Source organism: Delphinapterus leucas, unplaced genomic scaffold (assembly GCF_059928025.1).
Source record: "Delphinapterus leucas isolate spDelLeu-1000000601 "Yukka" unplaced genomic scaffold, BTC_Dleu_Yukka2 spDelLeu_asBTCV2_sq80, whole genome shotgun sequence".
Lineage (NCBI taxonomy): Eukaryota > Metazoa > Chordata > Mammalia > Artiodactyla > Monodontidae > Delphinapterus > Delphinapterus leucas.
In genome coordinates this window covers 837,387-862,130 of record NW_028322289.1, presented here as the reverse complement: position 1 = coordinate 862,130, position 24,744 = coordinate 837,387, and the positions used below count along the sequence as shown (strand labels likewise).

At 42.3% G+C, this 24,744-nt stretch overlaps 1 protein-coding gene across 1 annotated transcript; it reads right to left on the bottom strand.

The window, feature by feature from the left end:
• Positions 1-6,686: 6,686 nt before the first annotated feature.
• On the bottom strand, positions 6,687-22,521 carry LOC149743793 (protein TASOR 2-like). The gene is given in 6 exon segments (XM_089906157.1): positions 6,687-8,169; positions 11,372-11,801; positions 12,128-12,183; positions 12,185-13,005; positions 16,769-17,011; positions 21,747-22,521. Coding segments are annotated over 6 exon segments (3,780 nt in total). The 5' UTR covers positions 22,507-22,521; the 3' UTR covers positions 6,687-6,699.
• Positions 22,522-24,744: the final 2,223 nt, after the last annotated feature.

Below are 24,744 nucleotides of genomic sequence, written 5' to 3'. Positions count from 1 at the left end.
GAAAGGGGAAACAGGAATTCTGACGCCTTACACACCTGGAAGACGCTGACTGACTAGAAACAGGTGCAGATCGGTGTGTTAGCAGCTGAGAGCGGCCACAGGTGGAGTCAGAGCCGAAGCAGCAAAGCAAAAGCGATTCTGAAAATCTCCGACCCCCGCCCCTCCCACCCAGAGCAGCGCTACCAGGCAAGAACGCGTGAGTCAACTCAGCATCCAGGAGAAGCATGCAAAGTCGACTGGAACTCAATTTTTCATTAAAAAATAAAATGACAACAACGAACCCCGCACAACCCGAGCGGCCACGCCGGGCACTCGGCCCCGGAGGACGGGCTCCTCTCGCCTGCCCTCTGGGTGGGCGTCCACGAGAGGCAGTCTCACCTGTCCTGTGCGCCGCCGCCGCCCCCGCGGACCGAAGATAAGCGTTCAGTTTCCTCTCCATGCTAAAATGCTGTCCGCGCCTCCACACGCGCTTCCTCCCCTCAGGCCCTCGAGGCCAAGCGTGACAGATCCCGTCGGACCCTGCCAACCAGCCGCGCCCGGGCCAACTCCCCGGGCCGGGGAGCCTTCGGGCCGCCCCTTGCAGCGACTCCCCTCCTCCCGGTTCCATAGGGCCCGCGTTCGCACAGGCTCGTCAGCGGCGCGCGGGACCCTCCACGTCGCAAACAGTCCTTCCTCTCCGCCCTTGTGCCAAGAAAGCCGCCCGGGCGTCGCGGGGCGGCTCCGAGGCGCTGGCGGGAGTGACGCGGACCCGGCGTCCAGGCTCGGAGCCTGCAGGCCTCGCCGCGCTCGTCAGCCAAACAAACGCTGCTCCTGCCCCAGAGGGTCATAGGAAGGCACGAACGCTGAAACTCCGCTCCACCTGAGGTAACAAGTCGACTTTCTCAGTGACTGACGCTGGAACCCGGAAGTAAAACCCCACGCCCACAGGAAGCGGAGGTGGGGGGAAGAGAAAGTGAAAACTGAACTGTGGCGTCCCTAGGAGGCAGGAGCCAATCGCTGGGGAGAAGCCGACGCGCAGGCGCGAGCTGCGGCCCTCGTCCACGCGGCGCTCACCTCTCTCCTCTACGCAGGCGCGAGGCCGCGGCGGGGCCCGGGATTGGACAAAGGATTCTGGCGGGCGCGGTTGCCCGGCGGGCGGAGCTGGGCGTCTCGCGGGGCTGACGCGTCACCGGAAGCGGAAGGCGCGCAAGGAGAACCGCGGAGGCGCGGCCACGACGGCGTTGAATGTGTTGGCGCGCGTCTTTCGCCTCACCGTTGGGAGTATTTACCTCCTTGAGTCTCCTGCTACAGCTGCCGCAGCGTCGCTTGTCTTGTCTTGCCCAAAAGCGACGTTTACGAAATCACGTTGATCCATGTAACATTTGTTTATGTGGTGGGTTCCCTAGGAAAACACCGCTAGAAGCTTCTATTCCATGCAGAGTTAAGGGAATAGCATTACTATAGCAATGCTGTTACCACAAATAGCATTACTTATACCAATCAGAGATACTAGGTGATGCACTTAACCGTGAGCCAGACACTGGGCCACACTATGGGAATAGAATAATTTACTCATTCAGTAGCATCTTTTATTGTTTACTGTGGCCAGGTGCTGAATTAGGCACTAAGATTACAGTCATGAATAAGCCAGATAAGGACCCTGCACAGAGTGGAGCTTATTCTAGAGGTGGATGACAAACAGTAACAAGTAACACCACCACCACCACCACCAGAACAGAACTTAATAATAACTGCAGTGAAAACAAGCCAGAAATGCTGAGGATGGGGTTGGAGGCTGGAGGCCAGAGCAGAAAAGGCAGAGCTACAACGTCTCACTGAATAAGGGACATTGAGGTCAAACCTCAGTGATAAAAACAGACCAAATTAGTTCTTGGAAGATGAGGAGGAAGAACTTTCCAAGCAGAAGACAAAGTAAGTACAAAAGTCCTAGACATGAAATTGTGTTCAAGAACTGAGGAAGGTTGGCTGTAGAAGCAGAGACTGAGGTACAGCCGATGTTTTCAAAGTACATAAAACCAGTATGTACAACTCCCTGGCTTATCACAAAGCAAATATTCATGAAACCACCACCCTGGTCAAGAAATAGAACATTAAAACTGGAGCCTGTGCTCCGCAGCGGGAGAGGCCACAACGGTGAGAGGCCCGCATACCAAAAAAAAAAAAAAAAAAAAAAGAAATAGAACATTGCCAAAAACCCAGAAGTTCCTTCTTGCGCCACCTATGGATCAATACCCACTCTCCTTACCTACCATCAAACCTAACAACGAATCTAACTTCCATGGTAATCTCTTCCTTTCCTTTCTTAGTAGGTTTGCTGCCTAAATATGCATCCCTAAACTTTATCATTTAGTTTTGCTTGTGGTTTGAACTTTATATAAACTGAATGGGTTTGTGCCTGGTTTCTTTGGAGTAACACTGTGAGACTCATGTTTCTGTGTACACAATTCTTTCATTTTCATTGCTATATATGTAGGGGTGGGTGTAGCACATTTTCTTTATCCATTTTACTGTTGATAGACATTTGCATTATTTCCAGTTCTTGGCTATGATGAATAATACCGCGGAGCACAGGCTCCGGACGCACAGGCTCAGCGGCCATGGCTTACGGGCCTAGCCGCTCTGCGGCATGTGGGATCTTCCCGGACCAGGGCACGAACCCGTGTCCCCTGCATCGGCAGGCGGACTCTCAACCACTGCGCCACCAGGGAAGCCTGCTACTCTTTTAACCCCGCTTCTCTTCACCTCCAGCCTCCTAAACCTATAGCTCTTCTTGCTCTTTCCTATTTGGGTGTTGGTTGATAAGGATTAGTGAGAACTTCCTAGTCAGGGGCCTCTACAGTAAAAGTTGCTAACATTTATTCAGTGCTAACTATGTGCCAGAAATGCTTCTAAATGCTTTCCAAGTGTTCGGTCACTTAATTCTCTCAACAATATTGTGATGAAGGTATCCATTTTACAGATAAGGTAACTGAGGCACTGAGAGGGGAAGATGCTTACTCAAGGACACAGTTAACAGATAGGGGAGCCATAGTTTGAATCCAGGCTTTACTCCAGAGCCTGCACTCAGACATTACGACTTGCTCAAGATACTGAAAACCTTCAGCGAGGCTGAACAGTGGATTATGAGTTTCCAGGGGACTAAGAGGGGTTGTGATTTGATGTTTTTAACACAGAATCCCTAAAATCACAAGTGATGTCTATTTGGCAGACTGGCCAGGCCTTAGAGCTTACGGCCTTTGGCTTACATTTGAACAGACTGCTGTTCTTCTGAACAAACGGTTTGGCATTTTTAAGGTTGGTTTATTACATGTCTAAAGACTGGATTCACTTATATCTTTCTTATTCCTGTTCTGATCTGGTTCCCAAAAGATGGCTGTGAACTTGAGAAGGGAGGAGTGTCTTCTTATTCATCTTTGTGTTTCCACAGTCTCCAGCCCTTAGGCTTAGTAGGTGCTCACTAAATGTTGGTCCACTGGAATTAAACCCCTTTAGTCTGTATCAGCCACCTTGAATTATGGGCCATGGTAAAGGTTCCCCTCTGGGACCACCAGGTAACCCTGTTCTGCTTGGCATTGACCTTTTTTTCTTTTTCCCTGCACACAGAAGCATTTTTTTCTTTATTCTGATTTAATGTGTGTGCGGGGGTTGGTTCTCTCTGATAACTACAACAGAGAACATATCATGCATTTTTGATTACTCTACATCTTTTGAATGTATGAGTAGAAAGGACTAGAAAATTTACCCTTCATTGCTAATTGCTTGCCTTCAATTTAAAGAGTAAACTAAATCCTGTTATTCTAGCTCAATCTATTTTATCTATTCTTTCAGATGCTTTCCTCTGTCATATCTTTCCTTTTTCTCCCTGTATCATTTTTCTTTTTTTTTAAGTTCTCAGCACAACCTCCAGGCTTGACCAGCATTCCTGTGTGCTCTCAGACTCCACCAAAGAAGAGGCGGATTGCTCTTCAATGATTTTATTATTATTATTTTAAAATTATTTATTTATTTATTTACCTATTTTTTGGCCATGCCGCGTGGCTTGTGGGACCTTAGTTCCCCGACCAGGGATTGAACCCGGTCCCTCAGCAGTGAAATTGCAGAGTCCTAACCACTGGACTGCCAGGGAATTCCATCTCTCTGTACCTTTTAATGAGCATTGCAGATCATTCATTTTGTACAACTTCTGATCCCCACCTTTTGGACAAACTTAATACCCATGCAAATATGAGTTTAAAGATTGAGGCACACTGACCGAACTCCCTAATCCCAGGCATCCCCAGGAGGCTACTGTCTCTCTTGAACAACCTTATCTCTGAGAGACCCTAGGTTCCTGGAATAGGGCAGATTCTGCTTCAGAAAGGAAATGTAGTCATACTCAGAACATCCCCTAGGCCAACCCAGAGCAGCCAGGGGTCTTCATTCCAAGGTTGGCTCTGAGCAGATCTGCTCTTCTCCAGACCCGCGCATGAAGCAGACTGACCTGCCGCCTGTGGGCATTCCAGCCCGTGCCTGCTGTGGACAGCCTCACTGTCTTCAGACCTCTCTGCTGGTATGTTTCCAACACTTTCACAAGAAAATTCCTAAGTCACTTCCTCCATGTGGCCTTCCTCCGATCAACCCCAAAGATCTGTGAGACCTCCTTTATTCTGTATCCCATCATCATCTCAATCCCAAAATTTAATTAAGGATTTTCCAGACTTCTTCTTTAGAATCTTTTCTGAAACAAATGGATTTGTGAGGATCTGGAAGTCATATATAAGCTTTCCTACAGTTATAGACTTTAAATGAAGTTTGGCTTCTATATTATATTGACACCTGTGAATCTGTTGCTTAATATCAATAAAAGCTCCCCAGACTCTCTGAGTGTGATGCTTTTCTTTCCAAAGGCACAGACCTAGGCTTCCTGGTGTCATCCTTCTGTATATAGCTGTGCTCAGGTCAGCGGTGATGGTCAGCAGCCTGCCCGGGGTGAGAGTCTCCCTAAAAGGGACCCCAGAAATTGATCTACCTTTCAAGAGGCTCCATCAGCATCCAGAAACACTGTACCCTATCTCGAAAGGCATCGGTCCTGCTGCTCTGCAAATCAATGTTCTCCAGGCCTCATTTTGGCAGCGTGGGCCCTGGAAGTCTTTCTGTGCTGTACTTCTGTAGCCTTCCTTCTTGTGCACCCGCACTGCAACCTCTGCAACTTCCCCTTACTTGGCGCTGGGATTTCAGGACCTAGGAATTTTCCACGATGTCCTTCTACATGCTTTTCATCGGCAGGCCTGGGCTGGCATGTCACACAAGGCTAGCTCCTTCGGCCAACCCCCTCTGCTTAGTCAGTGGCAGCTCCGCAAATGCTGGAGGGATGACTCAATGCACGGGAGTGTGTCCTAAATACTGCATTTGAAAGTGATAGTTTTCCTGAGCTTCTCATGACAATGACTAACCTCTCTGAATGTTTCTTTATGCCTGTGAATAGCTTATCGAAACGGATTAAGCATCCTTTTATGCATGTTCTTAGTAATACTGGCAATATAGTTCTTTTTGTTTGTTATGGAAATAACCCAAATTGGGAAAGGTAGCTTTAAAACTCCCCCGCTAACCAAAGCATGATCAATTGGGGAAAAAATTTTGAATTCTTTTCTTTTTCTTGTGAGAGGCATGGGAAATAATAGGAAAGGGAAAGTGGGGAGCACCACTCATCAAAAACATATTTTAAGAAATGTGCTGGCTTCTATTTCAGGAAGGTTTACATCAACACTGTTAACAGACAAATGAAGGAAAAGGAAATGTGGATCATTGGTATTGGTACTTTTCAGAAAGGCTGATTGATAATATTTTCTTGTATTTGAGATAATCAGGGACAGAAAGCAATGTCACAGGATGTGAATTACTCCTCATGACGGTGAGGAAGGTGCCTATTTTCTGTCTGTTGTACAGTATGTCTGGGAAGTCCCTCCCACACTGAGTCCTTGGTCTTTCTTCCTCTGGCCCTTTCACATGACTTTGACTCCTTATTGGCAGGGCCTTTTCCTAAGATTCTTTTGCTGATAATCCAGTCATGCTGTTCTCACACAAAGGCGAGTACTAGAAATAGGCATGTCAGGCTATGACACAGCCTTCCTCCTCCTTTGAAGGGGTAATGACCTTATTCAAGATGCTTTTATTAGGTCTACTCTGCAAGTTACCGGAGAAAAGTCATTGCATTTCATTCACACAGCCATGCTGCCACTGCCAGTCTGGGTGGTTCTTCCAAGTCTCGGTCAACCCCCGTTTTACATGGCTGAGGCGAGGTAAGAAGTTGGACAATGAATTGTAATAACCTGGCTGATTTCTTACTTTGATTTAAAAAAAAAACAAAACTAATCATTATTATTTTTTTCTGCCTGTAAAAGTAGTCATTCCGACTGTAGAAAATACAGGGAAAACATAAAGAATAAAATTAAAATCCCACAAAATATCATCGTTATTAAATTTTGGTATTTTTCCTTCTATATCTGAGTTAAGTTATCTTGTCCCACTGGATGGGTGGGACCAACAAAAGAATTTTCTTTTTCTGTTATGGCCAAATCTACTGTTTCAACCTGGGAGGATCTGTCAGTTTTCTCATAGTGTGCATCACAGAGTTTAAAACTACTTGGAAATACAGCCCAAGCTGGCTGTGCTTCTTCACCTGGTACCTGGCAGTCAGGACTAGAAGCTGGTGACACTTCTTTAATTAAAGAACTGAAGGAGGGAAAAAACAAAAACAAAAACAAAAACAAACAAAAAACAAACAAACAAAAAAAAACAACTGAAGGAGAAGTCTGAACCAACTTGAACTTCCTCTGCAACCTCAAGGGCACAGGTTTCTTTCGAAAGTATGAAAGCCACTGTCTGTAAGTTATCACCTTTTCTCTCACTTTCTCGTGGTTTCATTGACGTGTGATCAGCAGAGTTCACATCAGGCACCTCTTCAGGCTCAATTATTTCTTCCGCTGTCTCCTGAAGCTCTAAGCAGGGTAACGGGGCCTCCTGCTGCTGCTCCATTTCACCAGCGGATGCTTCTTCCCAGGGACTCGTGGGCGGTGATATGGTGAGAGTGAGGTCAAGGTCAGAATCCTCCTCTGATAACTCGAGGCTGACTTCCTCTCTATTCACAGATAGGCTGGTTTGTTTGGTAAATGCAGAATTAAATGTTTCAAAACTCATGTGTTCACTGTTTAGACCACTCTTGTCATTCTTTAGTTCTGAAGAGCCATCCGAAGCATTCCTCACTGATGGGATGCAGTCAAGTGAATCTTTTTCTTCCAAGGGATCAGAAGCTGACGATGAGACTACTTCTTCAAGCTGGGACGACTCTACAGTGTCTTCCGAAGAGATGCTGAAGAGACTCTGGGTCGACAGAAAACATTCTTGAGAGAGCTTCATTTCTTCTCTGGGTAACAAATAACTAGAACTTTTAACTAGTGATAATGCCTCTGTTACAAGGCAATTATCAGACGGCGATGGTGAGCCTGCAACAGCCTGCCCTTTCTGTAATGAACACATTTCTTTAGCAAGTATCTCTCTACTCACTGAGAAGGCACAAAGGTACTTAGCGCCTTGTTGTCCTGACATTGCCAGAGAGGGAACGTCCCTAAGACCCTGTGTCTTTTCAAATGCGGACACAGGATGTCTAAGGCTTGTAGCAGGTGATACTTGTTTAATCAACTCCACATTAAAGGGTGTAGGTTTATCAGCTCTGTTTACAACTTCTGTCTGTATCGGTGCATAGGCATTTTTTTCAAAACTGAATGTAACTCGTTCCAGATTAATCACTACATACTCCGTATCATCCTCCCCTTCCAAGGATGACTGACATTCTTTGATTATAAGGCTGCTATGCTGGATAAAGCCCTGCAAAGCACCTGTTTTTGTTTGCATTTTTGCATGAAAAACATCAACTTTGCTTTCAAGGGTGCTGTACACAGACTTTTGAAAAATCATTGACGGATTGCTGATCCCATCGTAAGTCCTGGCGAATGTGGACTGTGTGACAGTATCATTATAAGATGTCACCTGTGTGCCATCAAGTGGCTCAAAGGTTTTATCTTCAGCAGGAATAGAAGATCCATTAGTTTGGGTACTTCCAATGCTAGAAAGCACCAGATTAGAGGTCTCTAGTTTATCTGATGACTCTTGTTCGGCTTTCCCCCCAATTATCTGAAATGATAAAAGCAAAAGAAATAAATTAATTTAAAAAATCAAGGGCCAAATAGATCTTTTTTTCAAGCATTTACATATGTGAAGAACAGAACAGACAAAGATCAATTTTAGTTTGCTCTGTTCTTTTGAATCTTCATAGGGTAGAGATCAAGCAAATCCCTCTCTTCTTAGGCTTAAAATACCCCCCAAATAGGAATTTGTTTTATCTAAATACACACACACGAGAACTCCAAAACTTTCTTAGTTGCACAGCCTTGTTTTTTTTGTTTTTTTTTTAATGGACTTTTGGGAAGAAAAGTGGCTAGACCACTGGCAATTTAAAGACTTGAAAATGCAGACTGTTTGCTAAATAGCATCACTTAATTCAGAAATGCAGCAGTAGAGGAAAAAGTGCTCAATTAATTTAAATTATTTTTAGTAAGATTAAAAGATAATCTTTAAAGCAAAGAATAACTTATTTTAAACACCAGCTTTCAATTAGACTATAAATGCACTGTCATCTGGAATGTTCCCATGAGGAAACACTAATTATTATCTCTTGTACTCAGAATACACTGATAAGCAGCTTTCCCAAGGTATCAATCTCTATCCTGTTAAATAAAAGTCCCTTACCCCTTAGCTGTCTTCTTAGCTTATAACTGGACATAATCTCTCTCTCATTTTAATACCTCCCTATTCAACAAAGCAGCAGAAAACACAGTGCAGCTTGCATTAATAAACTCAACTAAAAGGACTGATTTAAACAGTACCAGAAAGGATTTAGCATAAACAGTAACAGAAATACCTCTGGACAATTTTGATAACCTCATAAAAAGGCTGTTTCTTTTCTTCTTTTTTTTAAAGGCTGAAGAATGGTCTTGTTCAGAATATGGTAAAGTGGATTGACCATACAGTTGACCTACACCTGTAGCTCTGGAACACTACGGCCACAGATTTCCTGCCAGATTTTGAAGCAGTCGTGTTGTAAGTCAGGACCTGTGTTTCAAATCTCTTGTTAAAAACATTTCTGCCTTAGTCAAAGAAAGACACTGACCTGAGCAATTGGCAGGGAGGAGCTGAGACTTGGTTTTAAGGGAACACGACTGGCCAGATACAAAGCGTAGAAAACTCTTGATGGCACACTCATTCTGAGAACAGTTCTATGACCCTCCCAATCGTACTGTGGCTGATAATGTTGGGCCATAGTCGAGAATCTCACCATGCCTGTGCTCTTAGTGAAATGAAAACTTTGATAATCCTAGTTTGCCCTAGAATAGGGAGTGGTACAGGATTTAAAGGTGTGTGCACCTTTAAAGTATGGGTACAGTATTCAAGAAGATGACGGAAACATATTTCTAAGTATATGCTATAGAAAGTGTTAGGAATCGTTAATTTTAACATTCTACTTTCTACTTAATACTCTTTCATGTTTGCAAGAAAATCATTCCTAATTGGACATTACTAAAGTAAGTTAATATATATTACCACGACCGAAAATACTTTATAAGAAACTAGTGTGTGTATAAATATATATGTAATAATTAAAATCTGCCTGACTAAACATAAATACTTTCTTATTCTAAGGTAGTGATTTTATGTATCTCTTTGAGAATAAGATGAAATTTATGAACCCCATCCTCAGAAAAAGAACGCATACACACGTAACATATATTTTATGTGTACACATATAAACACACATATGTGCATATATATACATAAATACATCCACAGAATTAGACACTGAGAAACAGCTAGAGTGTCCAGATCTGAGTCTTGGCCGGACAATTTACTATGTGCCTCCAGGCCATTCTGTACTTCTCCATCCTCAGTCTTCTCACCTATAAGATGGGTGGCACGGTCCTTACCTCACCCGGCCGTGTGAGAATTAACTGAGCTAATGCGAGTGAAGGGCTCAGACCAGTCTCTGGCCCACAGCGTTCCACCAGTCTTCATTCTGATGAAGATGAGCATCTGCAGACACTCACAGACCCTCTGAGGCTCACCCCTGGACCTGCAAATCCCCACGGAAGCCCAGGTACAGAAACTCAATGTTAACACAGGCACTGAAGGTGCCCAAACCCATGTAAAATTATTCTGTAATAAATCTGCTCTGAAAGCTTAAAAAGGCAGGTATTTTGTCAATCCATTTACTTAGAATCTTGATACAACTTTTTAATTTGCTCCAATTAAAATTCGATTATCAGGCTTCCCTGGTGGCGCAGTGGTTAAGAGCCTGCCTGCCGATGCAGGGAATACAGGTTCGTGCCCCAGTACGGGAAGATCCCACATGCCACGGAGCGGCTGGGCCCGTGAGCCGTGGCCGCTGAACCCGCGCATCTGGAGCCTGTGCTCCGCAAAGGAAGAGGCCACAACAGTGAGAGGCCCGCGTACCGCAAAAAAAAAAAAAAAAAAAAAAAAAAAAAAAAATTCGATTATCCGTCCTATCAGTTGAGAACAGTGAAATGAAACAAAGTGTATTTTTCATATTTACAAACAGTTATCTGCAGACTATGAGAGGTCTGGCATTTTATTTACTGTCTCCGGATTTGTTTTCTGTTTTGGTGGTACGCGGGCCTGTCACTGTTGTGGCCTCTCCCGTTGCGGAGCACAGGCTCCGGACACGCAGCCTCAGCGGCCACGGCTCACGGGCCCAGCCGCTCCGCGGCATGTGGGATCTTCCCAGACCGGGGCACGAACCCGTGTCCCCTGCATCGGCAGGCGGACTCTCAACCACTGCGCCACCAGGGAAGCCCTCAGGATTTGTTTTTAAAAATATTCTTTAATATATTCAATTTTAGTTTCCTTTAAGGTTTATCAAAGATTTTTTATATTTATTATTACTGCATTTGATCCATAAACACTATTATAGGTAAACAGAATAAGTATTATTCACCTCTTTTAAAAGATAATAAGCTCAGAGAACAAGTAATTTGCCCCAAATCATACAACTAAAAAGCTACATAATTATGGTTGGCTCCCAGATCATCTGAGGCCTACGATTTTTTTCCTCCTTTTGTTTCTTCAATCAGGATGGTAGATAAGCTCCACCTGCAGACAATCCAGACTTTGTAAACTAAGTTTCTGGCATTCTAATCCTTTACATAGCTAGAGAATCCACTTTCCTAAAAGAAACCAATGCCTTGTTATGAATGTGATTTTACGTACAAAAAATATTTCTTCAAAAATAACACCAGCATTTACAGTATTCAGCTTGACCTACCTCATTATTACAGGAATCGATGAAATTCTGGCTTTCTGGGGTCTCTGGATGACCTGCTGTTGCAAACATTTCTTTCTGTTCATTCTGCACCCAAAGCTCCAAGCCTCTCACAGGCGGTGGTTTCATGAAAGGAAGCAGGGGGTCAGTGATTGGGAAGGACACTTTGGCAGTAGGACCTCTGGGAGCCTCATTAGTCTCCAACAGAGGGTCTACGGAGCACCTTTCCACACCGGAGGACTCTTCAATTTCACTGAATTCAAACGATTCTAACGTGCTATTTATGCACACGTATTTTGCTGGGTTGCTGTGTTCTACTACTTTTCGGGATGATTGTATGACTTTGTTTTGATTGCTATAAAACAGAGCTACCCACATATGAAGTAAAAGCTTCACTTCTTCCATGGTATCTGGTAAATCAGTATTCCAAGGCCTGAGATTTTAAAGAAAGAAGAAACCAAAATCATTGAAAATGACTATTTTAGTTGATTATCTTATAAGTAAGTGCCTTAATTATTAACCTTAGTTTTTGTGTTCATTTTTATTTTAAAAATTACATGAACATGAAACAATGAGTAAGATAAAAATGAAGTTGATATAACAAATGATTACAGTGAATCTGCTTGGTATTATTCCCAAGTTACTGGATCTTACACACTTCCTTCTCCCTCCCCAGAGTTTAGCACAAGTATCCCTTCTCGCTACATTTATCTCAACAGAAAAGTTCATCCACTTTCATCCAGGGTCACTCCCACTCACCCGTGTAGTGCTCTGACTACAGTCTTCTCCAGGGGGTTGTTGCTATACTTACTTGCCGTCTAAGCTGAACACGTAATCTGCTTCCCATACGAAAGTGACCTTAAAGGAGCCGTCACAGCTGAATACGGCACGAGAGCGGCAGAAGTCCTGCAGGCTGGAGGGCAGCACCCCGCTCCTGCGCCTGAGCGCTGGGGCCTCGGAAAGCTGCTGCAGTGGGGAGGTGACCTGCTGATGCCGAAATGGCATCACTTTCCCCACTGGGGTTCCCGCTTCAGGGCCTTTTGTGCCATTCTTGGCAAACGCAGGGCCTGGGGCCCCTCTCTGCTGTAGATGCTTCTTTGAATGTTCTGCAAGGAGCAGGGCATAGGAATGCTCCACAGCAACGACAGAGCTTTGGCTTGCGTCGGAACTTTCTAGGGTTTCCTCGGGCAGTGCTGACTGGGCTTCTGCAGGGGCCTGAATGCCAGCAACCAAGCTTTCTTCCTCCTGGCTGACCGTGGGGTCTGATGTCAGATTACCCTTATCAGAGGAGGGCTTGGATAACGGTCCACCTTTTTGACTTTTAACTCCTCTATGATATTCATGGTCTGACGTACCACGCAAAGAATGTTCTTTAGAAAGCAAAACATCGTTCTGTGGCAATTCAGAGGAGCAGGGCAAGTTTCTGGGCTCAGAGGATGGTGTGGTAGAGGTAGCAGCGCTTAATGCAAGATCAGCCAACATATTTAGGGCCTGGGAGTCACAGTTGACAATGGAGTTTTCAGGTGGGTCTTCTGGAGCCACTGTGATATTTTCTGGTTGAGCTGTACTTATGCTAATAACATCTTCTTGACCATCTGAAATTTCTGATTGAAGCTGTGAAGAAGTTTCTCCTTTGGCTTCAGCATAAAAGAAAAAAAGACACATAACACTTGATTTCCATAGAATTAATTCTTTGTCATATTCCTATGGTTCAGTGAAAATCAACAGTTAAGTCAACATATTCAAGAAAAACCTCTTGATATGTTGCATAAATTGTATGTTAAATTTTTATTACCAGAGTGAGGTCTTGTCCAACTTCCTGATGTATTATAATGTATTTACCAAGGAACAAGTCTTAAGGAATGTGCATATTAATTTAAAAAGAAATCACCCTTCAAAACTGCATGTACTCAGGCTTCCCTGGTGGCGCAGTGGTTAAGAGTCTGCCTGCCGATGCAGGGCATACGGGTTCGTGCCCCGGTCCAGGAAGATCCCACATGCCACGGAGCGGCTGGGCCCGTGAGCCGTGGCCACTGAGCCTGCGCGTCCGGAGCCTGTGCTCCGCAACGGAAGAGGCCACAACAGTGAGAGGCCCGCGTACCGCAAAAAAACAAAAACAAACAAACAAAAAAAACCTGCATGTACTGACCTACACACAAGGCATACTGCTCAGCTAAAGAAATATACAAAGAGAAAAAAACAAAAACAAGAAAACAAGACTCCTGCCCTCAGAGAGCTTACAATCTCGTGAGAATCTAAGAATTTCTAAGTTTAAAGTGTATATTATAGAAGGTTAATGTACTTTCTTAGAAATCATTTCCCTTGGCAAGTTATTAGAGGAACCACCTAAGTTCAAAATAGAGATGATTTTTAACCGTACTGATGTTTAATTATAATACGTTACGATACAAATAAAAAATGAGAAAAGTAAGAATATTCAGAATCGCCAATTAATTTCAAGTTTTAAAACTTCAGTTTCTGCATTAAAAACATTTCCTCTCTATTCTATCTGCAAAAAAGCAAATCTCCTCATCTACTGATAATTCTCCTTACAGCAGGTACTCAAATCTACCCACTGGCATTCGGTCAGAAAACTAACATTCTCAGGTGGTTTACTTGCCTTCTCAGGACTTTGATTCAGCCTTTTAAAATGTGATTATCATGAAGGACAAAGTTCTCAACAATACTGGGCAGTGAGTCCCTGTAGCAGGTGGCTGGATGGACAGAAAAGCCAACTGTGCTCCTCTTTATAATTAGCAGTAGCAGGTCTGAAATAAATTACTAACCTGTCTGCAAAGCCCAATGACAGTACATTTACAGAGAAAACTCTGGCCTATGAGGTCATCAAACAGAATGACAAGAGTGTGTGTATGGTGAGGAGGGTAAAATTAATCAACCACTGCCCAGTTTTTATTTAAAATATCAAAGCCCAACGGGGTGAGGTACGAGAAAGTGGCCCAAAGAGGGCTGTCTCGTGAACCCTCCGGGTGTACTGGAAACACATTCATTTTAGGATCTGATGTGTTTACTGACACTAAGTTCATTCTGTCCTTAAATACTATGGTTCTTACACTGAGTATCACTATGAGGAAGGTCGAATCTAGAGAACACTGTATTGAGTCAAGAAAAAGGGTTCATTTTCATATGTGTCATTTCAGGTAAATCATTTAATAACTGACTTGCTAGAGGTTTTCAATTAATTAAAAATACAATACTGATCATCTATCTCTTTTAAGAAATATAGATAAAATGATGCCAAATAAATTATAAAAAATTAAAGAGTTCAGTAAATAAAAACTATATTGAAAACTTTAAAAAGGACAGAAAACCATTAGTTTCAGTAACAAAATGATTGAGCCTTCTTAAACTCTGATATTTCAAGTAAAAGAAATGAAGTGGATTAGCATGGGTGATTAAGAAATAAAAGAAAAAATTAACACATTATTTAAAAGGTGGTAATCTTAAAATTTTAACTTGGAATGTGGCTGCACAATATATACAGACACTTGCAATACAAATCGCCCTATTTCTGAATACCCATTCTGGAAACTTTTCATTTTCTGGGCTCACTTTTCTGCCAATGCCCAGTTGCACACCTCCTCCCACTAATCGATTAGCCTACAAGTATATAGAAGCCAATTCAGCACAAGGAATTCTAATGACAAGGCTGGGAATACAATGCATTATGTATGTATCTATACTCATCCTGTTTACAAACTAATTGGAAAGACAGGACCAAGACACACCAGATGATTGGAAAATAGTATGAATTAACTCTTTAACGTTCTCAAAAACCCAAAAAAGAAATGGAAAAAAAAGGAGAAATGAGTGCAGATCAGAGCATCAGGAAATGACTCCGGGTGGACTTAGCTGAGCAGAGGGGACTGCACAGGAGTGACAACAGGCGTGGTTCGTGTGGGTGGCACCATGTGCCTGGCAGGGAAGGCACGCATTGGGAAACGGCAGGAGAGAAATGTGCACCCGTGGGTAAGACCACCTCGTAACTGCCTGGGGAGACAAGCAGAGAGGCTGTGTTGGGTATGACTCTCTACAGGCTGTACGGTGATATGACTGAGGAGCTTTCAGAAAAATCTTCAGCCATAAACAACATTAGCGAAACTGAGGAAAGGGACTTCCCTGTGGTCCAGTGGTTAAGACTCTGCGCTTCCAATGCAGGCAGTGTGGGTTCGATCCCTGGTCAGGGAACCGAGATCCCACATGCTGCAAGGTGTGGCCGAAAAAATTTTTTTAAACAATGAGGAAAGAAAAAACCAAGCTCATCCATAATACCATCACCCCAACAAAACAAGAGTTTCTTTCCCTGAATTCCACTAAATTTGAGGCTTTTAAAAAACCTAAAGGTAGATGAGAGAAAGTAGAATCATGAGATTAGACAGAAAACTGATGGAAATACAGAGATATGAGGAAATGAAGGTTTTTCTAAACAAAAAACACCACCACACATACAACACAGTAGGACTCAATACCGAAGATACTGTAAAATGTATAGATTTTGCAGCTTGGTGGAGCTGCACTCTACTCAGAGAGACGGGTGTGAAGAGGGACATGGAGCTGGGAGAAAAGTGAGGTCCGCGGTGATGAGGGAACGTGCCAGCAACGAGGAGGTTCCAGCAGGTGGAACACGGAACCAGCAGTCAGCTGCTGGCTCACAGAAGGAGACTTGGTTATTCACTTCCGCACAAGTAGAAGTAGAAAAGTAAAACTGCTTTTAAAATTAATTTAATGCCTTTTGAAACCAAATACAGGGGCTTCCCTGGTGGCGCAGTGGTTGAGAGTCCGCCTGCCGATGCAGGGGACACGGGTTCGTGGCCCGGTCCGGGAAGATCCCACATGCCGCGGAGCGGCTGGGCCCGTGAGCCACGGCTGCTGAGCCTGCGCGTCTGGAGCCTGTGCTCCGCAACGGGAGAGGCCACAGCAGTGAGAGGCCCACGTACCGAAAAAAAACAAGAAAAAATACAAGTGAAATACAGGATTCGAGATTACTGACTGCTTTGAACCATGTCTTTACAGTTCCCTCTGGACAAACTTATAATATCTTCTATAACTGATTATGGTCCAGAAAAATACTGCCAGATGCTACCTGCTTGTGAATTTAGTCATTAAAAAAGGCCATTTATACTTTAACTCTGCTAAACAGTTCATGTTCAGGCTTTCTGCAGAATGAAAAGTAGGGTCTATTTAGTGAAGGTATGAATCTTGGCACTTTCTTATTTATTCACAATGGGAAACCAAGTTACTTGTCCTGTCAGTGTCTGAACTAAAGAAGACCACAAGAACGTGACAGATTTCAACTGATCTTATACTGTTTCAATATACTACTTTATAATCTCGATTAGTCTGTATTACGGTGCTGAAATTTACAGGAAGAGGACTTCTTACCAGGTTGTGGCTGCTTTCTGATTCTGGGATTCTGATTGCCTTTTACTATATTTTCCCTCTGTTTTTGTGGAGAATTCTTCACAGGTGGCTCAGCCCTTGGAACAGTTTTGACTGGAGATGTCTCTCGTTTCCTTGCCCTTTTAGCATTCGTTGACCCTGGAACATCTTTAGAAATAGGAGCTTCTTGGTTTTTCCAATCCAATTTGGTTGTCTGTACAAACTGTGCAGTCAGCACTTCAGCACCTTATGCAGAAAAGACACCGTTTTCTAAGGGGTAGGGGGCGCACATATTTATCAGCATAGCTTTCCTTTGATTTGTTTTGGGGGGAAACTTTAATAATGGGGAATAAAATATAAAATTTGGGGTATTTCATTAAAAGATTTTTGAACTTGCTAAGTGTTGGTCTATATCCCTAATTAGGATTAGGAGAAAAATATCAGAGTAATAACTTTATAGAAACAAGGCATGACTTAATTTTTAAAAAAGATTCCATAATCTTTGCTGACTGATGTGGCAGGTAAGGCTGAACATGCTAGTTCACAGCACAGGGTGACGGATAATTCAATTTACACAAAAGCGACACAGCTCCCATAAAGCCATATGGTTAAAACCATGATCACACTGTAGAGAAGAGACTGTAGGTTCACAAAGAGCCATCTTACATATTTTCCTTCACTACACCTAAATATCAAAGCTTTAACACTGCCTGAAAAATCATCTCTTAAGAGAAGACAGAGGAAGGTACATTGAAGAAAGTCCTCTTCTGATTTAACTTCCTATAAATCTATTATAATTGCTCATTTCTCTTACAAAATGCTCAGCTTTACTTCTCGCAGGGAAGGAAGGAAAGAACTAAAGGTGGGGGCACATGAGGAGAAAAAACTATTAACAACCTGCTTGTATCACACGCAGAAAGTGTTTCAATCCTTTAAGAGTTTAAAAAAAATGTTAATAAATGTTCCCTGTGAAAACGTTTTCCCCATTGACGATATAAAATAATCACACGTGTGAATGTTTGCAAATATTTTAAAATCACGTTATATGGAAAATACTATTTCTAATTGATTGAGAACAGAAAACATATTAAACAGTTTCAGAATGTGATGGTTATTAGTGAAATGTAGAAAAGAGACCAGTTTCATTTTATTCTTTTGAAGGTTAGAAAAATAAACGGTTTTTTAAAAAAGCTTTTAGACTCTCTTAATGTTGTACATTTCCCTGGGTCTAATTATTTTCTTCCCTACTAAACTATCAAAGGCAATAAAGCAGCAGTTTTGTTTTTAGAGTAAGACTTCTGATTTTATACTGGTTACAATTTCTAAAATTTTTAGCATAAAAAAAGGCAAAATATAAGTCAAGCAGGAAAACTGTTAAGACTAAATTAAGAAGAGAAAGAAAATAAGATGAGATGATCAAGACTAGGGGAAGCGTAACATCTGCACGGGCGGGAGGGGAACATCTCTCACAACCTAGGTCCTGCGAGGAAAAGGAGAAACACGAAACAGGTGACCCTGCACGGACTGCCCTGCTTATTTGCATCACTCAATGACATGTTTCTCAAGCTGCATGCAATAACCCATGGGTGTATTATAAAATAAACTTAATGGGCTGCAACCAGAATTCTTTGTTAAATGAAACAGAAGATATCAGATTGTATTACACATAGTTAGGGTAAATGCTTCCTGAAATTTCTGTTTCAGTAATGTATGAATTTGTGTGTACTGGACTACAATATACAATGTATTTCTTTTCTATTTTTTTTGAGCTTTTGTGGTATTATATTTAGTCATCTTGGCTGGTTTAATCACATCGTTGTTGTTGTTCATTTTTTGGCCACACTCTGTGGCATGTTGTGTCTTAGTTCCCTGACCAGGGATCAAACCCGTGCCCTGTGCACTGGAAGTGTGGAGTTGTAACCACTGTACTGCCAGGGACATCCCTAAAACATATTTCTTATAGTGGATGAAATTAGCACACTTGAGAAACAGTGACAACATATATGTTGAATTATAGGTAATTTATTTAATACCTTTAAAATGGTTCATATAGAGAGAAACCCAATATGGTTGGCCTGGAATTTGTGAGGAAATGTAAAGTGTGAGTTGCTGCTTCATACTGCCGTTCTTTCTACCACCCTCCTAAACACACACACACACACACAATTTCTCAAACTATAATTGGCCAGAAATAACTACTTGTTAAACCACAGGGTAAAATCTTAATTATCTAGGATCCTGGGGATCCACACACCTCCAGTGTTTCTTCTTTAGGCATCAGAATTTTAAAATTCAAAATACTATAGATAGGGTTGGCAAATTTTTTCTGTGAAGGGCCAGACCTCAGTCACAGCCGCCCACCTGTGCCAGCACAGTGAAGTACAGAGACAACAGGTAATGCCTGAGGGACCCTTTGGCCCAAGTCTGCTCACCTCTTCGCTAAGGGGTCATAGAGCATAAGTTCCCTAGTTTTAAACAAAATACACCACACATAATCTGAGATGACTCTAAGCCAAAATTGTGTTATTTGTCGTGCTCTGTTCACTGAAGTGCATTTGACTAACATTAAATGGCTCTGGACGCTGATTCTCTCTCAGTTTTCAGGGGGCAACAAAACCACTTGAGGAACTGTTTCAATATATATGTCTCGAGGCCACTGGACCTTGTTTCAGTAGGTCTGTAGTAGGATCCAGACGACCACTTTTAAAACACACAAAGGATTAGAAATTCTGCCCCAGGATGCTCTAGTTCTGGGAGAGTCCAGGCACTTTCCCCCCTCTTTAAACATGTTCAGGCTATCACTTATCAGTTTTTGCCATCTGTTCTTAGTGTGCCTGATTTTAGCAGATCCTCTTCTTCCACTCGAATTTGTCCGAGGACAGTTCAGAAAATGAATGACCTTATTTCTTAGACAGGTAAGTAAATAACTGAGTGATGATTTGAGCAGTTTTACAAGTGAAATACAAGCTTTTGGTGGGTGGGCTTTTGTCCTATTTCTTGATTTTCATGTCATCTAGATTAGCGCTTCTCCAACTTTAGCATGCACACAGATCACCTGGAGAGAGCTAACGGACACTGTCAAGCTACAGTCCAGGATGGTCACACAGGAACAGGGTTAACACACAACAGTTATTACTAATTGCTCATCTGAAAATCCATACAGACCATGCTTACCGTTTTCTCTTTTCTGACGGAACTTGAGAGTTGTGCGAGAGTCTGGACGCTTCTTTGCTCCACCACGAGTTCTTCTGGGAAAGGGACGGCACAACTTCACCCTTTTACTCTGTACCACGGGCAGCGTGCCTGCTTTTCTCTTACGCTGAACTCTCAGATTTGATGCGGGACTTAATGGGACCAGAGTTCCCTGCCTTGTTTTAAACATCTCTTCAGAATTCTTTTGTGTTTCTGTTTCTTTTCTTACTTCTGCCGCTGAGTTGTGAAATTCAGCACCTGGAGTCATAACTAAAGAAAATCCAGCATCACAAATTCCATCTGAAATACCTTATTTCTTGGACAGGTAAGTAAATAACTGAGTGATGATTTGAGCAGTTTTACAAGTGAAATACAAGCTTTTGGTGGGTGGGCTTTTGTCCTATTTCTTGATTTTCATGTCATCTAGATTAGCGCTTCTCCAACTTTAGCATGCACACAGATCACCTGGAGAGAGCTAACGGACACTGTCAAGCTACAGTCCAGGATGGTCACACAGGAACAGGGTTAACACACAACAGTTATTACTAATTGCTCAGCTGAAAATCCATACAGACCATGCTTACCGTTTTCTCTTTTCTGACGGAACTTGAGAGTTGTGCGAGAGTCTGGACGCTTCTTTGCTCCACCACGAGTTCTTCTGGGAAAGGGACGGCACAACTTCACCCTTTTACTCTGTACCACGGGCAGCGTGCCTGCTTTTCTCTTACGCTGAACTCTCAGATTTGATGCGGGACTTAATGGGACCAGAGTTCCCTGCCTTGTTTTAAACATCTCTTCAGAATTCTTTTGTGTTTCTGTTTCTTTTCTTACTTCTGCCGCTGAGTTGTGAAATTCAGCACCTGGAGTCATAACTAAAGAAAATCCAGCATCACAAATTCCATCTGAAATACCTTATTTCTTGGACAGGTAAGTAAATAACTGAGTGATGATCTGAGCAGTTTTACAAGTGAAATACAAGCTTTTGGTGGGTGGGCTTTTGTCCTATTTCTTGATTTTCATGTTATCTAGATTAGCGCTTCTCCAACTTTAGCATGCACACAGATCACCTGGAGAGAGCTAACGGACACTGTCAAGCTACAGTCCAGGATGGTCACACAGGAACAGGGTTAACACACAACAGTTATTACTAATTGCTCATCTGAAAATCCATACAGACCATGCTTACCGTTTTCTCTTTTCTGACGGAACTTGAGAGTTGTGCGAGAGTCTGGACGCTTCTTTGCTCCACCACGAGTTCTTCTGGGAAAGGGACGGCACAACTTCACCCTTTTACTCTGTACCACGGGCAGCGTGCCTGCTTTTCTCTTACGCTGAACTCTCAGATTTGATGCCGGACTTAATGGGACCAGAGCTCCCTGCCTTGCTTTAAACATCTCTTCAGAATTCTTTTGTGTTTCTGTTTCTTTTCTTACTTCTGCCGCTGAGTCGTGAAATTCAGCACCTGGAGTCATAACTAAAGAAAATCCAGCATCAATAAATTCCATCTGAAATACCGTACTTCTTAGACAGGTAAGTAAATAACTGAGTGATGATTTGAGCAGTTTTACAAGTGAAATACAAGCTTTTGGTGGGTGGGCTTTTGTCCTATTTCTTGATTTTCATGTTATCTAGATTAGCGCTTCTCCAACTTTAGCATGCACACAGATCACCTGGAGAGAGCTAACGGACACTGTCAAGCTACAGTCCAGGATGGTCACACAGGAACAGGGTTAACACACAACAGTTATTACTAATTGCTCATCTGAAAATCCATACAGACCATGCTTACCGTTTTCTCTTTTCTGACGGAACTTGAGAGTTGTGCGAGAGTCTGGACGCTTCTTTGCTCCACCACGAGTTCTTCTGGGAAAGGGATGGCACAACTTCACCCTTTTACTCTGTACCACGGGCAGCGTGCCTGCTTTTCTCTTACGCTGAACTCTCAGATTTGATGCGGGACTTAATGGGACCAGAGCTCCCTGCCTTGCTTTAAACATCTCTTCAGAATTCTTTTGTGTTTCTGTTTCTTTTCTTACTTCTGTCGCTGAGTCGTGAAATTCAGCATTTGGAGTCATAACTAAAGAAAATCCAGCGTCACAAATTCCATCTGAAATACATGGAGACTGAGGACAGTCTGCCAATAAGTCTAGTGCAGTAGATACTTCCAAAATGTACCCATTAGGATTTGAAGAATAAGATCTCAACTGAGTTAAAGACTGTAAAGGGCACTTTTCAGCTGGAGGAGTCAAGTCAAAACCACTGGACACTTTGCCAAAGAATGCAGTCTCTTTAATTCCATCCTGAGAAGCAGCAGTCAATGAAGGACTTTTGTCCACCTTGTACAGTTCTTGGAGATTATGCTTTACTAATGTGTTTGGACAGATTCCTTTTTCAGAAAATGATTTCTTTGCTTCCAGCAGGGCACAATTAAGGGCAGGTAAAATAGGTACCACCTTCAATGAGATGTCATCTTCAACTTTCAAGTCTTTCAGCCCTAAAATATATACACATGTATTAAAAACCCAAAGTTCTTGTTTTTTCAAAAACATGCAGGAAAAAACGCTTTAGATTACAAAATTACAGGATGGTTAAATATGATACAGTGTTTCAAATGGTAATCTAAATAGCAATTAATAGAAGACTTATGGATGCACTTAATGAACATATATTATCTCCATATATATGAAAACACGCACACACAGAACCAAAAAAGAGTCACTCAGATGGGATCACCAGGTGAGAATGAAGAAGGCAGGCCCGCCTGCAGCTCCATCTCATCTGACCAGGAGCCCAGCGTGGGCTCAATGCACCGGCATTTAGAGTTGGCAGAATTACTTTTCTATTCTCATCTTCTGCTTTTAAAATGTATCTAATCTGTACCTTATATGACCTACTTCAAATTCTCTTAAGAAGGTAGTCACAGGTGCAAACTTTCAGTTATAGGATAAATAAGTACTAAAGATGTAATGTACAACATAATAAAAAATAATTAACACTGCTGACGTTACATATGAAAGTTAAGAAAGTAAATACTGGGACTTCCCTGGTGGCGCAGTGGTTGAGAATCCACCTGCCTTTGCAGGGTACACGGGTTCGAGCTCTGGTCTGGGAAGATCCCACATGCCATGGAGCAACAAAGCCCGTGCACCACAACTACTGAGCCTGCGCTCTAGAGACTGCGAGCCACAACTACTGAGCTTGCATGCCACAACTACCGAAGCCCGCGTGCCTAGAGCCAGTGCTCTGCAACAATAGAAGCTACCACAATGAGAAGCACGTGCACTGCAATGAAGAGTAGCCCCCGCTAGCCGCAACTAGAGAAAGCCTGCAGCAACGAGGACCCAACGCAGCCAAAGAAGGAAAAAGAAGGGAAATACTAATAGTTCTCATCACAAGGGAAACAATGTTTTTTCTATTTTCTTTAATTTTGTATCTATATGATATGATGGATGTTCACTAGAATTACTGTGGTAGTTGTTTCATAATGTATGTAAGTCAAATCTTTATGCTGGTAAACCCTAAACTTATATAGTGCTGTATGTCAATTATATAATATCTCAATAAAACTGGAAGAAACTAGAGTTACAACACAAACCAGTTGAACTAAAAGAAAGTAAACCCTAAGTAACCCCCAACTCTCATGGTAACTACTGGTATATATTTCATCACCTTCTCTAGCAAATGCAATTTTTTAATATTATGTAACTAGACTGACTAGTCTGTATTTTACTTCCTCTCCCTGGTTCACTCTCTGACTGAAATGCTAATTTTTCAGCAACTCAATAACCTAAAGGAAAAGAGTACAGGAAAAAAGAGAAAAGGTCAGGTCACTGAGAAATAGGTAATAAAATCCTAGAAAATGTAATTTATCAGTAATAAAAAACCCACAGATAATAAAGACCTTTGGTGCCTACTAAACTGAAGTATACCATTCTTTTTAACGAAAAAGTAACTGCAAAATTAAGAAACACCTAGCTGAATACGTTTATACTTGAGCAGGTATCAGGAAAAGAATGGCAAATAAAAATAAATGGGAAAATGTGGCTAGCCATTAAAATAAAAATTCCTTTCTCTGCAGTTCATTTAGATAGTAAAAGGAAAAATAAAACATGACAAAGTTCTTATGTACTGCTAACAGTTCACGATAAAGCAGCAGTTTTCTAGACAACTTCATTATTTCAAGAATTTGGAAAGGCAGAAGTCAGAACGATTTGTAACAGGCTATTATGAAATCTAAGAAAAAGAACTTTTTAAGTCTGCTAAGCGAAGAGTCACTCAATTTAAAACAAATAACCACAGCACTGAACATTTCTGAGTGACCAGAAATAGAAAAGTGTCTTAACGAACTAGAGGAGGCTGTGAGCATTGAACACAACAATCCAATGTTTACTCAAAAAGAAATCCTGTGCTGTTCAGCCCCAAATGGTACAGGAACTAATGTTTCTTATTCAGGTGGTAGTGTACACCTAAAAATAAGAATAAAGGCAGAGCTCCTGCATACGGAGGGAGGCAGTGTGGGAACAGAGCTGGAAGCCAGCTCAGACTCAGCTGTTTGACCTTGGGCAAGTTTAAGTTTCAGTTTCCTCATCTTTGAAATGGTCACAATAAAAATACCTATTAAGGGCTGTGAAATCAATTGTGCCTAGCAGAATATCAATGTAGTAAATGCTTGAAAAATGCAAGCAGCTATCGCCATTATGTTATTATAACTGGTAATATTTTGCTTATTCCAAACAGGTAATGCCAGTAGTTCTCTGCTTTGAGTAGCTGAATACAATTTAAAAACA